General features: G+C 42.4%; 1 protein-coding gene across 1 annotated transcript in view; it reads right to left on the bottom strand.

The window, feature by feature from the left end:
- The window catches only part of LOC146813670 (solute carrier family 22 member 7-like), a 255,518-nt gene extending 244,063 nt beyond the window's left edge, over positions 1-11,455 (bottom strand). Inside the window, exon 1 of the mRNA XM_085609483.1 lies at positions 10,850-11,455. Coding sequence (XP_085465609.1) covers positions 10,850-11,443 — 594 coding nt within the window. The 5' untranslated portion in view covers positions 11,444-11,455. The remainder of the gene's footprint in view (positions 1-10,849) is intronic.
- Between the last annotated feature and the right edge of the window lie 3,496 nt (positions 11,456-14,951).

Raw genomic sequence — 14,951 nt, 5'->3', positions numbered from 1 at the left:
GGTTGACTTCATAGACTACTTAGTGAAAACACTAGATGGCTGGTTAACTGGAAGGGAAGTGCATGATTGTGTTCGGCTTTATAATCTCATGACCAAATGACACTGGTTGTATGCAAATAGACCCAGTCCATATACAAGTATACAATAATGCTGTGCTGCCTTACATACCTCAATACAAGCTATCAAAGGAAGGTGAACAAGGACTAAAAGAGGTTATACTGGCTTTATTGGATAAGAGAATAATACGAGGTGAATCTGGAAATGTATATAACAGTCCTATTTTAGCTCTTGTCAAACGAGATGATGGTACAGGAAAAATTAAATATCATATGGTAGTTGATTTGCAAGCAATTAAAAAAAATAGCTCAGCCCCAGTATCCAGTGGTCCCAGATATTAGTGCAATGTTTTCTTCTATCCCAGCTAATGCAAAATGGTTTATAGTAATACATTTCAAAAATGTGTTTTTCAGCATTCCCATTCATGAAGGTAGGCAATATTTGGTTGGCCTCAGTTTTCAAGGTAAATCTCGTTTTCTGTCGTGAACCACAAGAGTATACAAAAAATCTAAGCATTTATAGTCAAACCCTTAAGAAACAGCTAGACAATTGTATACTGCCAGCTGAAAACAACGTTATTACAGTATGTAGACGATCGATTAATAACAGCGGAACGTGAAGAGGATTGCAAGAACGCTTCACATAAAGTATTGTCTTTTTTAGCTTCACACAGACATAAGGTTTCACTATACAAATTGCAATATGGTCAACAGGAGGACACCTACTTAGGTCACCTCCTGTCGAAAGGGGGGAGAAGACTGTCACCGGATTGCATTAAGGTAATTCAAATCATACCTCAACCTACCACTCAAAAATGATGTACGTGCCTTTTTAGCCATGGTCTAATTCTGTTGGCAATGGATACAAAATCTTTCACACAGCTTTATCACCCTGAAAAAAGCTCTTTGTAATACACCTGCTTTGGGTACCCCTGATTATAATAAACTCTTTGCTTTATTTTTGCATGAAAAAGATGGCTGTTCTTTGGCTGTACTAAAACAAAAACAAGGAGAAATAAATAGGCCATGTGCCTATTTTTCCTCTACATTGGATCCGGTGCCCAGAGGCCTACCAAACTGCCTCCGGAATATTGCTGTGGTGGCAGCTGCATTAAAACAGGCAGATTACATTTATTTTGTGACATTAGGTTACAGTATATGTACCTCATTAAGTTGACTATTGAATAAAACAAAAACGCAACATTTAACTAATGCCAGATTGACGCAATATGAACTGACACTTATGGCCCCAAATGTCATGCTGAAACGATGTAACACAATAAACACAGCCACTCTGATGCCTCTTCCTTTGGAACAGGATGAAGCACAACATGACTGTGTGATTGCTACTGAGCCTGAGACAAAGGGCTGAGTGGACTTGGTGGATGTACCAATGCCAATTGTTGATGGTACTTTGTAGATTGCTCTTGTCTAAAGAAACTGGGTGGGTCTATCTCAGCCACCTATGCGATTACCACAAATTATACTGTAGGTGAGACATGTAGAATACAACAAACATCAGAACAGGCTGCAGTGTTGATAGCCTTAACTAGAGCATGTGAATGTCAGAAGGGTTAGAGGTAAATATATCCACCGATAGCCAGTACGCATTTGGTGTGGCCCATAATTCTGGCCACCTATGGGCCTAGAGAGGATTTATTACCTCTAGTGGAGCTAAGATACAGCATGGACATCTTATGGACATCTCTTTTCTAGGCTTTTGACTGCTATCACTCTCCCCAAAAGAATAAGATGAGCTATCATTAAATGCTGTGTGCATGCACAAAAACGTAACAGATAAGGTGAGACATGGAAATGCTTTTGCAAATGAGATGGCACAAACTACAGCTTTGGCAGAACAGTCACTGATTAATATGGTAGTGAGGACTGATGATGAAGGAGAGGTGTATGACCTTTAAACAGAAGTAAAGGAAGTACAACATTTGGCAGATGAGGAAAAAAAGAAAAATGGCAGGAAAAAGGATATGTTTTTGACCAACGCTTTGAGGCATAGATGAAACGTCCAAATGGGAATAGATGGATTCTATCAGACAATTTTGTTTTGCCTGTGGTCCAAATGGTACATGGGTCAGCGCATATTGGAGCAGATGGTATAGTAATCTTGTTCGCCCTAAGTTGGCAGGCTATGCCCAGACATGGGTCCCTTGCTCACTTTGCCACTGGATTCAAGCTAGCCTGGCTGATGAGGGCTGTTAGCCCGAAACCGGTCCCAGGATGCTTGTTTCCGGTCCAGGGAAGACATGGCATGGCAGTTCGGGCTGGACTGTTCCAATGAGGCACTGGGTCAAGACTGATTTGCATATAGCTGTGTCTGAACTGGGGTGGCGAAGTGAGCTAAAGAACGATGATGGATTCAACCCAGATCTGTGACTGGGGGTGAGTGACTGAAAAGTTTCAGCGCTCCGTCCATCATCTCCTTGTGTTTGCATAGTAAACGCAATTTCGAGACTATGGAAAAACAATTTGGTGAGAAAGCTGGCTATAAGTTTTGTAAAAATGGTATCATTTGTGCCCGGCATACTGTGAAAAAAGGAATTGCAGTGCCAACAGGTCATTTTTGCATGCCGGAGTAGCTCTTTGAATGCTGAGAGATGGGTTTTATCCACATGTCTCCAAGCAATGTGAAACATTATGTGCTAGTTGTGATATGCAGTTTTAGCAATTAGTTTGTGGCATTTCCTTTAAAAGACAATACAGCTTTGAGTACGGCAAAGGAATTGCTGAAGGAATATCTCCCAAGGTTTGGCTTGCCCCGGAGCATATGGAGTGACAATGGAGTACATTTTTCAAATAAAATAATGGATTTGGTGTGTAAAGGTTTAGTTATAAGGCAGAAATTCCATTCAGTTTATCATCCTACAGCTGCAGGATTGATTGAGAGGTGTAACGGTACACTGAAGAACAAGTTGTCAAAAATATGTCCATCTAGTGAATTGAGTTGGGTGGATGCCTTGCCCTTAGCCTTGTTCTCCATGAGAACAACAGTAATAGCCAAGAATAAACTATCATCCTATGAATTAGTAATCAGTAGGCCGACAAATGTCCATGGGTTTGCATCTCCCTAAAAATTGCGTGTTATGCCATATCCTGTATTGCTGGATTATTATTGTACAGAACTGACTAACAGACTGAAATTCACCAACAGGTCAGAGACACCTGGTCCCCACCTCTGTAAGGAGCAGTGCATGGCATCAAACCTGGGAACTGGGTTCTGACAGGAACTTCTTGAGAAAAAAAACAGTTTGCAACCCCGGTGGAAAGGCCCCGTCCAGGTTTTGCTGACAGCCCAGACTGCAGTACGGTGTGAGGGACATAAGAATTGGGTAAATCTCTCTCATGTTAAATAGGCACCATCATTCTTGCCGAAGCAGTTTTTTGGAAGGAGATGGTTTGAGTCCCAAGAGAGTGTTCATCCCTGGAACAACAGACAATACACCTGACTGCACTACGCTACAATCTGCGTCCGAAATGACTGATGGATTAGATAGGAAAGTGCATAGGATGTATCAAGCACCATCTGGCAGGCATTCAAGAGTACTTAAAACAAGGTAAGAGAGGGGCTCTGTATTCTCAAAAAGGAAATAGAGCACCGACAAACTATGAAGTAAAAAATTGTTTTCCTTTTCGAATCCAATATTTGCTAATTCATTCACACATTCTATTAATTACAACTACCAAGGTCAGGTAATCACAAAATCACTCATTATAATGAAACACTTAAATGCAAGGCAACGTCAGTTTATATAAAATCAATTGAATGGTTTATTTGATTCACAAAGTTTCTTTCACCACAATATGATCATAAAAAATGCATTAAATTTTTAATAAAACAGAAACACATTTAAAAGCAAGTTAAATGAAAAATACTGAATAAGACGAAAACACAAATCAAGGAGATTTTAAAAAAAGACAGTCAATTTGTCATAAACCAGTTAATTCGGAAACCTTGTGGGCAACAATTGAATAAGGGTTGACTTCCTCATTTCACAAAGGTATTGTATGCCCCTTCCAAATTTAACACAACGGAATTGCGTCGACGCGTTTCGGAGGCTATTCGTAGTTTATGACCTCCTTCTTCAGGACTATTAGAAATGGTATCTCCTTATCCATGAACGGTTGCCTGTGCGACCAGCGCACTAGGCTTGCTAATTGGTTTTGCTGCGCTCCTTCGGGAGTGATTTTTTTCAATTCAGCACTTCCCTGGGCTTTCAAGGTTCTTCGTGGGTGTGGGCAATGGACATCTTATTTACTTTCCTCACTGCGTGCTTCTTTGTAAGTCACTTTGTTCCTTTTGTTAAACAATTCTGAGCTGTTAGGGATTCTTTTAATGCTCCGGGTACGATTAATTCGTGGCTGTTGAAGTCCGACGATCTACGTTCCCGGGCAGCTACTTCCGCGTCTTCCAATCGCGGGCATGTTGCCCGCGATTGGAAGACGCGGAAGTAGCTGCCCGGGAACGTAGATCGTCGGACTTCAACAGCCACGAATTAATCGTACCCGGAGCATTAAAAGAATCCCTAACAGCTCAGAATTGTTTAACAAAAGGAACAAAGTGACTTACAAAGAAGCACGCAGTGAGGAAAGTAAATAAGATGTCCATTGCCCACACCCACGAAGAACCTTGAAAGCCCAGGGAAGTGCTGAATTGAAAAAAATCACTCCCGAAGGAGCGCAGCAAAACCAATTAGCAAGCCTAGTGCGCTGGTCGCACAGGCAACCGTTCATGGATAAGGAGATACCATTTCTAATAGTCCTGAAGAAGGAGGTCATAAACTACGAATAGCCTCCGAAACGCGTCGACGCAATTCCGTTGTGTTAAATTTGGAAGGGGCATACAATACCTTTGTGAAATGAGGAAGTCAACCCTTATTCAATTGTTGCCCACAAGGTTTCCGAATTAACTGGTTTATGACAAATTGACTGTCTTTTTTTAAAATCTCCTTGATTTGTGTTTTCGTCTTATTCAGTATTTTTCATTTAACTTGCTTTTAAATGTGTTTCTGTTTTATTAAAAATTTAATGCATTTTTTATGATCATATTGTGGTGAAAGAAACTTTGTGAATCAAATAAACCATTCAATTGATTTTATATAAACTGACGTTGCCTTGCATTTAAGTGTTTCATTATAATGAGTGATTTTGTGATTACCTGACCTTGGTAGTTGTAATTAATAGAATGTGTGAATGAATTAGCAAATATTGGATTCGAAAAGGAAAACAATTTTTTACTTCATAGGCATTCAAGAGTGCCATCTTTAAGAGACTAACTTGTGCAGTGAAGTTAGTAAAATAAGGACACTGTAGACTATGGTTCGCTTGGAGATGCATCCCTTTGGCCGACCAGCCACTAATGTTGATCTAAAGAAAGAAAGCACATTAGGAACTACAGTAGAAGAAAGTTTGAAGAGGAAAAAGAAATTGGTAGTTGTTTATATAGTGTTGATTTTCTGTGTTGTGATTATTTGCCTTGGCCTGGTACGTTGATGTTTAGTACCCAGTACATGTGATAGTGGCTAAGGTCACTTCTGCACCTACTATGCATCAGTTAGAACATCAACATAATTTTTCTGAATATCAAAATGATACAATTGTTCAAATGACTCACACCTATTACCAACAAACTAATATCTCACAAAAATATTGGGTATGAATGAAACTTCCAGAACATACTGCAACAGGTATGCCATTTCTGTCTCTGTCACTAGCTTATAATAACTCCTGTTTTATCCTTTTCTGGACAGTAATGCAGTGGTACATTGCAGACGGAATAGATTTCATGCATGATTTTAGGGATAACATTAGGGTCCCCGCATCCTGTAAAATTAGGGGAAATAATTCACCTTATAAGAACCTTTTTAATAATTCCTTTATGTCTTATCGATATGTGGAATTCCTAACTAGAATGAATACTACTGTTCTGTCCACTGATCCAGCCATTTTCTTCCCACTGTCTCTCCAGGTAACTATGTCACCTTGGGTAAAATGTCTGCAATCAAATGGCTACCTGTATTTAGGTGATAGTATTTGAAATGTACAATTCTCAATGGCCAGGGTCTTGCACATTCATTGTGCCCTCCCTCCAGGTGAGGTATATATTTTATATGTGGTTCCAAGGCTTACCCATGGCTGCCAGCAGGGTGGGGGGATCCTACTATTTGGCATTGGCTCTTCCTCACATTCAGGCCATTCCCTCTGACCTTGGATTTGCTAAGTCACAAACTTCTTTTGGTCGTCACAAAAGGAACAGCTTGAATATTTTCTTAGTAGATCAAACAGATACGGCTGGGCAACAGGCCTATGGTTATGGATTAGGAATACTACCTAAACTAGGGATAGCTATGGATTCCTGTTGAATTAGGACATTGGGACAGTTATTGGAGGCCAGAATAAATGAAACAATGTTGGCCTTGGATAATATAACAGTAGAAATGACTGCTATGTGTTCTGTGGTTTTACAAAACCGCATGGTACTTGATATGCAATGAGCAGAACGTGGAGGGGTAGGTAGGGTTTTGCACACCGATTGTTGCATTTTTATACCGACAATTCCAAAAACATAAATCCGGCTGTAGAGACCATGTATAAAAGAGCCTAACAGGTACATGCATTTGCCAATTAATATATTTCTTTCCTTTGGGATTGTATTGCCTTGTTTTTCACTAGTTAGGGGCTGGAAATTATTGCTGATAGCGGTTGTAATAGAGAATATACAGTTAGGATGTGTCCGGTGTATACAATGCTTGCCAATATGTTATGGTATGCTGGCAACCATTTGTCGTCCTTCTCTAACATCTATACGTGAGTCAAATGCAGCAATGGTCCAACAAGAGGAAGTTGTTGTTAATGCAAATAGATGAAAAATTATTTTACAAAAATTGTGAATAATACAACTAAGTGCATATTGATGTTTTGGGTTTGATGATACTGAAGTGTTCAGGACTAATGTTCTATGGGTTGATTGTGAAAAACTTATTTCTTTTTATGATTTTGAACATCAGTTCTTCCATTTTGTATTTTTCCGACATGTTGAATAGTGAACTTTGGCGCCTTTCTGTTTGTTTCTGGTCAGCACAAACAAGACTTGTTTTTGTGTCATCTTGGCACACCTGGTAAACGTTTTGCACATCCTCAGCCCGTTCAACATTTATAAATCACCTTGCAGATCTTTGTACGTTGTCCACTCTTTTCATAGTCATCCTAGCGCTGTGAATATATGCACCCATGCGGTTTCAATAAATGCAAGATACTTTGGCAGGCCTCCGACTACTGGCCTCTTTGTTTGTAAGGTGAAGAAGAAAGAAGTTTGTTTCCCACAATGTGCAGAAAGGGCACCATGAGGGAGGACACTGTTTGGTCCCGGGTCTTTGCAGAAAAGAGATTTCTGTAGGGAGAAAGACCCCCGCATCAATGCACAAACATGTACGTTCCCGCCTCCATCTGCGGTCCAAGGGCGGCCCTTAACATCTTTGGGGCGACCTTTTATATTGACAAATGGACCCCAGACATGGAATTCCAGTGCAGCGACGCTCATCTCAATCATACGGGGGAGGGGATGAGTCTCAGGGGTGGGGGTCAAATGCCAGCATAGACATACCTTGCCAGGAAATCTGAAATAGCAAGATAAATAGGTACAAACGATTGGCGGGGAAGGGACAACCCTTAATTGTACAGGAACTTGTGTTGTACTCTTTATGTTTCAGAGGCAACGGAAACATACAGTTGGGCAGCAAAGAAAATTGCAGCATGCTAATGTACATACTGGACCTGGAATGGGGCACCTCCACATTGATGGATTACTACTGGCAATGTGGGGATCTCGCCTACACTAAGCTAGTCCCCGGATGGTGTAGCCTTTTCACCTTCATGACCATACACTCTCCCCAGCCCTGTTGTCCCTGGAGAAGATCTGTCTGAGTTGTCTCAACATCCGTTACAGAAGAAAACAACAAATTTTTGCATCAGGCTCAAACAAGAAGAACTGCTGTGTATTTTGTCCAGGCTCAGTACAAGGACATTCCAGAAGAATTTAGACTGTTCACCGAAGTTTAAGTAAACGCCAGAGGGGCAATGCCCTTTTACACCATGCACCCATACGAAACACCCGCTGGTTACAAATAACCAGATGGGAGATAATGAAGATGATTCGCAATACTGAGCTTGGCCTATACTCTTTCAAGGAGGAATTGAGAGCCATCTGCCTCATGGTGATGCAACAGCAGTACGTGTTGGTCTTAATGACCGTTATGGAGGGTGGGGTGTGTGCCAAGGTTGGTGCTTCTTGTTGTACTTTTATTCCCTGAAATGACCTGGACAATGGCACAATAGCCCATGCTATCCAAGAATTGCACCGTCTGTAAGCCGACATCAAGAAGGAGGGATGTGCCCCGGAGCAGGACTGGTTGCATAGTATATTTTCATGGATCCCCCTATAGGTGTCCAAACTATTCATATCATTGATGCCAATTCTCCTTGCTGTACTTCTGTAATGTGGTTTCCTGCAAGTAGGGGTTTGCTGCTGTAAAAAAGCTTCCTCAAATTAGGTAGCATGAACAGGAAAAAGTAACACACACTACACACACACACACACACACATTTTCTAATAGCATAACTGTCATGACATATGAGGAGGATGGAGTAGTTGATGAATCAGCGAAAGGGAGGAATGTTGGAATAGGTGATTATTATGTCAATGATTACCGTGATGTGTGCAGGCCCGACAATGGCAATACCAATAAATGCAATATCAAGCCATAATCTGTGCCCGCACGACCATGCCAGTCCCTGTCAATGCAATGTTAATGTATATCATAACCTGTACCCGCACAGTATCGCAGACACCAGCAATGACGAGATAAATGTATGTCATAATCCATGCTTACTGTTACTAGTAATAACAATGTTGATGTACGTTATGACCTCAGCAAACTCAACTGTGTCAATACCAGTAAGAACAATTTAATTGTACAGTATGACAACGCTATGCACAATGTTAAGGAAGTCAATGAAAATGATACCAGTGACTGCCATATTATTTTTAGGAGTCTAATGAACTTGCATCATCGCTGTCTGATTCCCCCAAGGTTACCTCCCCATCAACCCCAAGTCAGAGAAATGTGGTTAGGCAAGTTCTATGACCCACGCCTATCGAATGCCAGGTCACAGGTAGGTTCTCTCTTAACCGAAAGACAAACCCTCACCCAGGGGAAACCCTGATCAATCTCAGAGATAGATAGTTGCACCACAAACAGGTCTGAGAATATTGGCCCCAATAAAACCCGTTAGGCCAAGGGCTTGCATTCCCCAAAATACCGCATAGCTAGCTACCATATGTAGATAGAAACACTCAACCAATGCACCACATGCACACCATTATTAGCGATCACGCGCTCCTCATGCCAGACATCTGGACACATACACACTTGCCGACACTAGCTCTCCCCGAGGTCGAAAGCCATCAGTGTCCTTATAAGATGCCTGCAATTGTTGATTTATGACTGAGATCCTTTTTTGGAATGTAGAAAATTGCTTTATTGTACCTCATGAACTGTATATAACAGCGGCCAAAACTTTCTACACGAGAGACTTTGAGCAGACACACTCTGTCTAGGCTTTCCCGGCCGCAATATTTAATTAAAACAATTTGTTTCTGTTTTCCCAAACGCCTTTTGTCTTTTCATTTATTTAAGGTAAACTCATATCCGATCAACATAACTTCTAGCAATAATCCTTCTTTTTCAACTTTAAGAACAGCACATTGATTGGAAGCCATGATGCTGATTCACAGAAATAATCTGAGATAAAATCCTAAACGTACTACTTTTGGTATTCACAGAAGGCATTTAGTAGTAGTAAATTTAGGATTTTATCTCAGATTAGTTCTGTGAATCGGCCCCATCGTGTTTCCTGACTCCGCAGCAACAGGTGTGAGCAACAGAGACTTAACCACCACAAGTATTGTTGTGTCTTAATCCCTGGACATAGTCTCACTCCGTAGTGCACAATCTTGTCCACTGACTCGTACTTCTAAACTTTTACTCTCATTGGATTGAATTTATCTCCTTGGAGCGAATCCTCACTCCTTTGACATGCCACTCACACTTGGAAGTAGCCTAGCTCTCCAGGTGTGAGTACTTTGAAGCATAGTCTTGCTTACAAAATGTGAGTCTAACTCCTTGGCACACAGTCTTCCTGACTGTGTTAATTTCACTCCATTGGTTTGTGTTTTACTTCATGAAGTACAGTCTGTGTGTGTCTGAATCATTGGGTGTGTATTTTACCTGTTTCACTACTGTCTCACCCATTCGGTATGAGTTTGGTCGCTCCCTGCATCTCAACCAGGACGACTTCCACTGCTTGGACTACTGTCTCACTGCTCACTGGGTATGGGATTTACTCCATGGATTACAGTTTCACCCATTGGGTGTAAGTTTAATTCCTTGTGGCAGTCTCACACTTTGGGCATGAGTACACTTCTTTGGGGCACAGTCTCAATCTTTGCCTGAATTCATCGTTTGACGGGCTATCATGCACTGTCACACTTGGGGTTTGTTTTTAGTTTATTAAAGCATCAGCTTCTGGTCTGAACCTTACAATCATCTCTATGCACTCTGAGGTCCTGGGGCCTCTGTATTCATCCTTAGGTTGTTTCTGTACTTTCACTTGTACATTACAATTCATTGATTGTTCACAATTTGTAATCAATGGCTTTTTTTCTACGTTCCCACCACCCAATCTAGTTATATAACAACAGTTGGCATCCAGTCAGCTCTTACCTGGGTGGCTGTCGTAGATGTGAACTGAGAGTGGTCGTAGGTCCACCCATGCTGGCAGCCCTGCAGAGAGGAGGAGTTGGGTGGTCCCCAGGTGGAGCTGTTGGGTGGTATCCAGGTGGAGTCATTGGGTGGTCCCAAGGTGGAGTCATTGGGGGGTCTCCAGGTGGAGTCTTTGGGTGGTCTCCAGGTGGAGTTCATGTGCGGTACCCAGGTGGAATCGCTGGGTGGTCCCCAGGAGGAGGTGTTGGGTGGTCCCCACGTGGAGGTGTTGGGTGGTCCCCCTGTGTAGTCCTTGAGTCTTCTCCAGGTGAAGTTCTCCAGCAGGTGCCACTGGGGCTCTCTGTACATCTTGCAGGAGCTGAAGGTCCCATCAGGCTCCCTGGGGATGCTGATGAGGAGCAGCTCCTCCTCTGTGAGGTTCCCAAACTCACCCTGATCAGAGAGGGCACAGTGGTGGGGAGGCACCGCCGCCAGGAAGTTGATCACCAAGAAGTGTAGGGGAAGGGTGATCAGGGGAATGGCTATGAGGACCAAAATGAGGACCTGGAACCTTCCAAAGCCCCCAGCCTCGAGGAGGAGGTCTTCGAACTTCATCCCAAGGAGCACATTCGCTGCAAGGAAGAGGAAGGGAAAGGTGAAAGTGGGAGAAGTTCATCCCAAACAGCACTTCCATTGTTGAACAGAAGGAAGGAGGAAGAAATGTGTCTATGGGAGCGAAAGGTGAAAGGTCACAGACAGAGAAGAGAGGCTGCTGATCCTGGGTGTAGATCAATCAATAATGTGGGAGGGTGTGGTGTAAAGGTTTCCCAACAAGCAACAAAGTGTACCCAACTAAAAAGAATGGGGCGGGCTGCGGCCACAAGCAGGGATAATGAACACATTTAGGGGTATAAGTTTCTGAAAAAGTAAGCCTCAGTGAGATAACCTGGACTATGTTGTCTACTCTAGTCCAGTTCCTCCTCGTAGCAATGTAGGGTACAAAGGCAATAACAGTCCTTCAAAATTCCCAAAAGTGTATTTCTTTAACATGCGGAAGCGTTTCACTTTAGTACATCTGATTATATCACTGGTACCGAAAGGTATTTATTAAAAGTGATAGCTTTTAAACATTTCCACACCCTCCCCCTTGAGAACAGTGCCATTGGTGAACTGAGGGGCACGTCACCTGTCGTGGATAGGCCATGTTATGTGGCCTTGATTCTTAGATAGAGCCACGTTAAAGTAAAAAAAAATAAACAGAAGGCGCTTTCGTGCAACGCACATCATAAACTTGTGTAGTTGAAGGTGTCCTCATATGTGATTTAAAAAAAGAGGCTCAGTAAAATAAAATATTTGCCAAGGATCACACAATCTTCTGAAGCAGGGAACCCGATACTGAGCCCAGGATTTCTGGTTCCACATTGTAGAGTTCAGCCACTAAAAGGGCATCTCTTTCTCTTGCCCGTTTTGATCAAAGGTTAGTGCTTTGCCTATGATTCTTGAGGTGTGAGGTGGAGCATGGGTGGCAGACAGAAGCCACCTGGAAGCTCGGCTCGCGTTGGGCTCGAGGGTCCAAGGGGACCTCGAGCCGAGTCAGAGTCCATCTTCAGGCTCGATAATGACTGGAGCTGTCAGTGCCCCCCCCCCCCACCTCTAAGACGCCCAGGAGGAGAGGCCAGCAGGAGCCCACACTTCACATCAACAGAGCAGGGGTAGACATGGTAGCCAGAGCGGATAGTTTACTAGCCCAGGCCCAGCAGCAGACCCCGCTTGGAAGAAGAGAGGACTCAGGGACTGCAGACTCAGGCAAACCTGCAAACAGGTGAAAATGTTGCTGATCACCCAGCAGTGTTTAATGACAGAAGAGACCGAAAACTCTTGCACACGGTGGTGATCCACACATCAAAGCACAGGGACTCCTTATTTCTCCCTTTTAATTGAAAATGTAGAAATGGTTGATACATTTAAAGATATGAAGAGTATGTGCATGGATAGGTGTGACTTGCACTGGTTGTACTACTGATTTAGCAAAATACAGCTGACCTAGGTCAAGCACTTCAATTCCAATAGTTTCATGTATCAACAAGCGAGTGCGACAACTCCCGGGCATCCGCCGTTGAAAGATGCCAATTTGATAAGAAAGTCCACAAGAAAGGAAGGTGCACTCTGATAGAAGTCAGACAGGGAACACACTTGTAGTTCGAAAAAAGTTTTTTTTATTTAAAGTTGTTTGATTAAAACCGGCACACAGCTAACGCGTTTCATTCCCTAGTGCCTTTGGAACTTCATCAGGGCTTGCTAGGAATATCAGGTAGTTTCAAGTAGACCAAACTATTTCAAAAATAGTCCCTTTGGGGAGTGTATTAGAAACCAGTGCGGAATTTTCCGTTCAAACAGTCCACGTTATTCTAGATCGTAAAACAGTTTTGTGACTTCTTCCTCAAACCTATTGTGCAGACCACACCAACCTACCTGAAGGATAAAAAGGACCTATTAGGACAAATCAAAACTCTCTCCTTCAATCCTGTGATGTCATTTCTGGTCAGCCTGGACATAGAGAGTCTGTATACCAGTTTTCCCCAGGATGATACACTACAAGTACTAGAAACATCACTGGACTCCAGAAGCTGGGATTACAACACCCCAAAACCTTTTGTACTTCAATACGCCGAATTAGCCCTCAAACATAACTTTTTTGAGTTTGAAGGAGATCTCTTTCTACAGACGTACGGCATGTCTATGGGTAGCACCTTTGCCCCAAGTGTGGCAGGGCTCTATGTCTTTAATTTTGAAAAAACACATCTTTTCAACCTTAGTATGCCCTTTTCATCGAACATGAAATTCTACAAAAGGTACATTGACGATATTTTCCTCATTTGGGAAGGTTTGAAAGACTCCTTGCAAGCATTTCTCATGTGGATCAACAGATGTGATCCCAACCTCAAGTTCCCCCACAGTGTGAATAAAAAAAGCATCACTTTTCTTGACCTGGATACAATGGCTGAAAATACAAAGCTCGAGACAAAAACTCATTTTAAGGCTACAGCAAGAAACTCCCTTCTCCCCTACACAAGCTTCCACACCAGAACATTAAGGGAGAACTTACCATTCGGGCAATACCTCCGTCTATGCAGAAACTGCAGTGATCTGCAAGATTTCAAGGACCAAGCACAGTCCCTGACAACAAAGCTTAAAGAGCAAGGATACCCCGATCAGATCATCAATACGGCAAAAAAACGAGCACATCATCCACAATCCCATTAACATGAGCCACAACTTATAACTCAATCTCCAATAAAATATCACGCATTATGCAAAACAATTGGAGAATACTGAACACAGGAAAACGTAATTGGGAAAAGCCGCTATTTTCCCACAAAAGAGGAAGAAGCTTAAAAGACAGTCTAGTGTCAACACGCCCACAACAACATATCAGACCAACCAACACACATGTATGGGGTCTCCCTAATGTGACAGGCCCCTTCCCGTGCGGGAATTGTAGCGTGTGCCATCTTACAAAAACCACAAAGAGCCTGAATTTGGAACCAGGGAAAATTTGGCAAATACGAATACATACAAATTGTAACACCATGAACGCTATCTATCTGATCACCTGCCCATGTGGTTTGAAGTATATCGGTATGACTTTCCAAAAAATCAAAACACGCATCTGTGAACACCGGAGTAATATCCAATGCAAACGCAACACCACACGTATGACCAACCCCTTCCTCTTAGTGGGTCACACCACCAATGACATGAGCTGGGTGGTGTTAGAACAACTGGAGTCCAACATTACCAATCTCCAGAGCCGCCTTCTAGAAAAAACACAATGATGGACTTTCGTTTGTCCACCCATATACATGGATTAAACGATAATATTCCATGGAATTCCCTGAACAAATTCCCCTGATGTCATAAGTAGTCCAAGTCCACACCAATACGTTAACTACATGGAACCTACTAATTTCTCTATGTGATATTCCCATGACTTCATATATTCCATGACTGTAGGAAACTGGAATCTGACTATATGGTTGCCCCCACTTTTTTCCTGGTGTTTTAATGGTTTTGACTAGTCTGTCTGGGATCCTGCTATCCAGGACCCCAGCCTATCTGCTTA

This window comes from Triturus cristatus, chromosome 6, assembly GCF_964204655.1.
Source record: "Triturus cristatus chromosome 6, aTriCri1.1, whole genome shotgun sequence".
NCBI lineage: Eukaryota > Metazoa > Chordata > Amphibia > Caudata > Salamandridae > Triturus > Triturus cristatus.
Note: the sequence above shows the minus strand (reverse complement) of the source record. Positions and strands in the feature narration are given on the sequence as shown.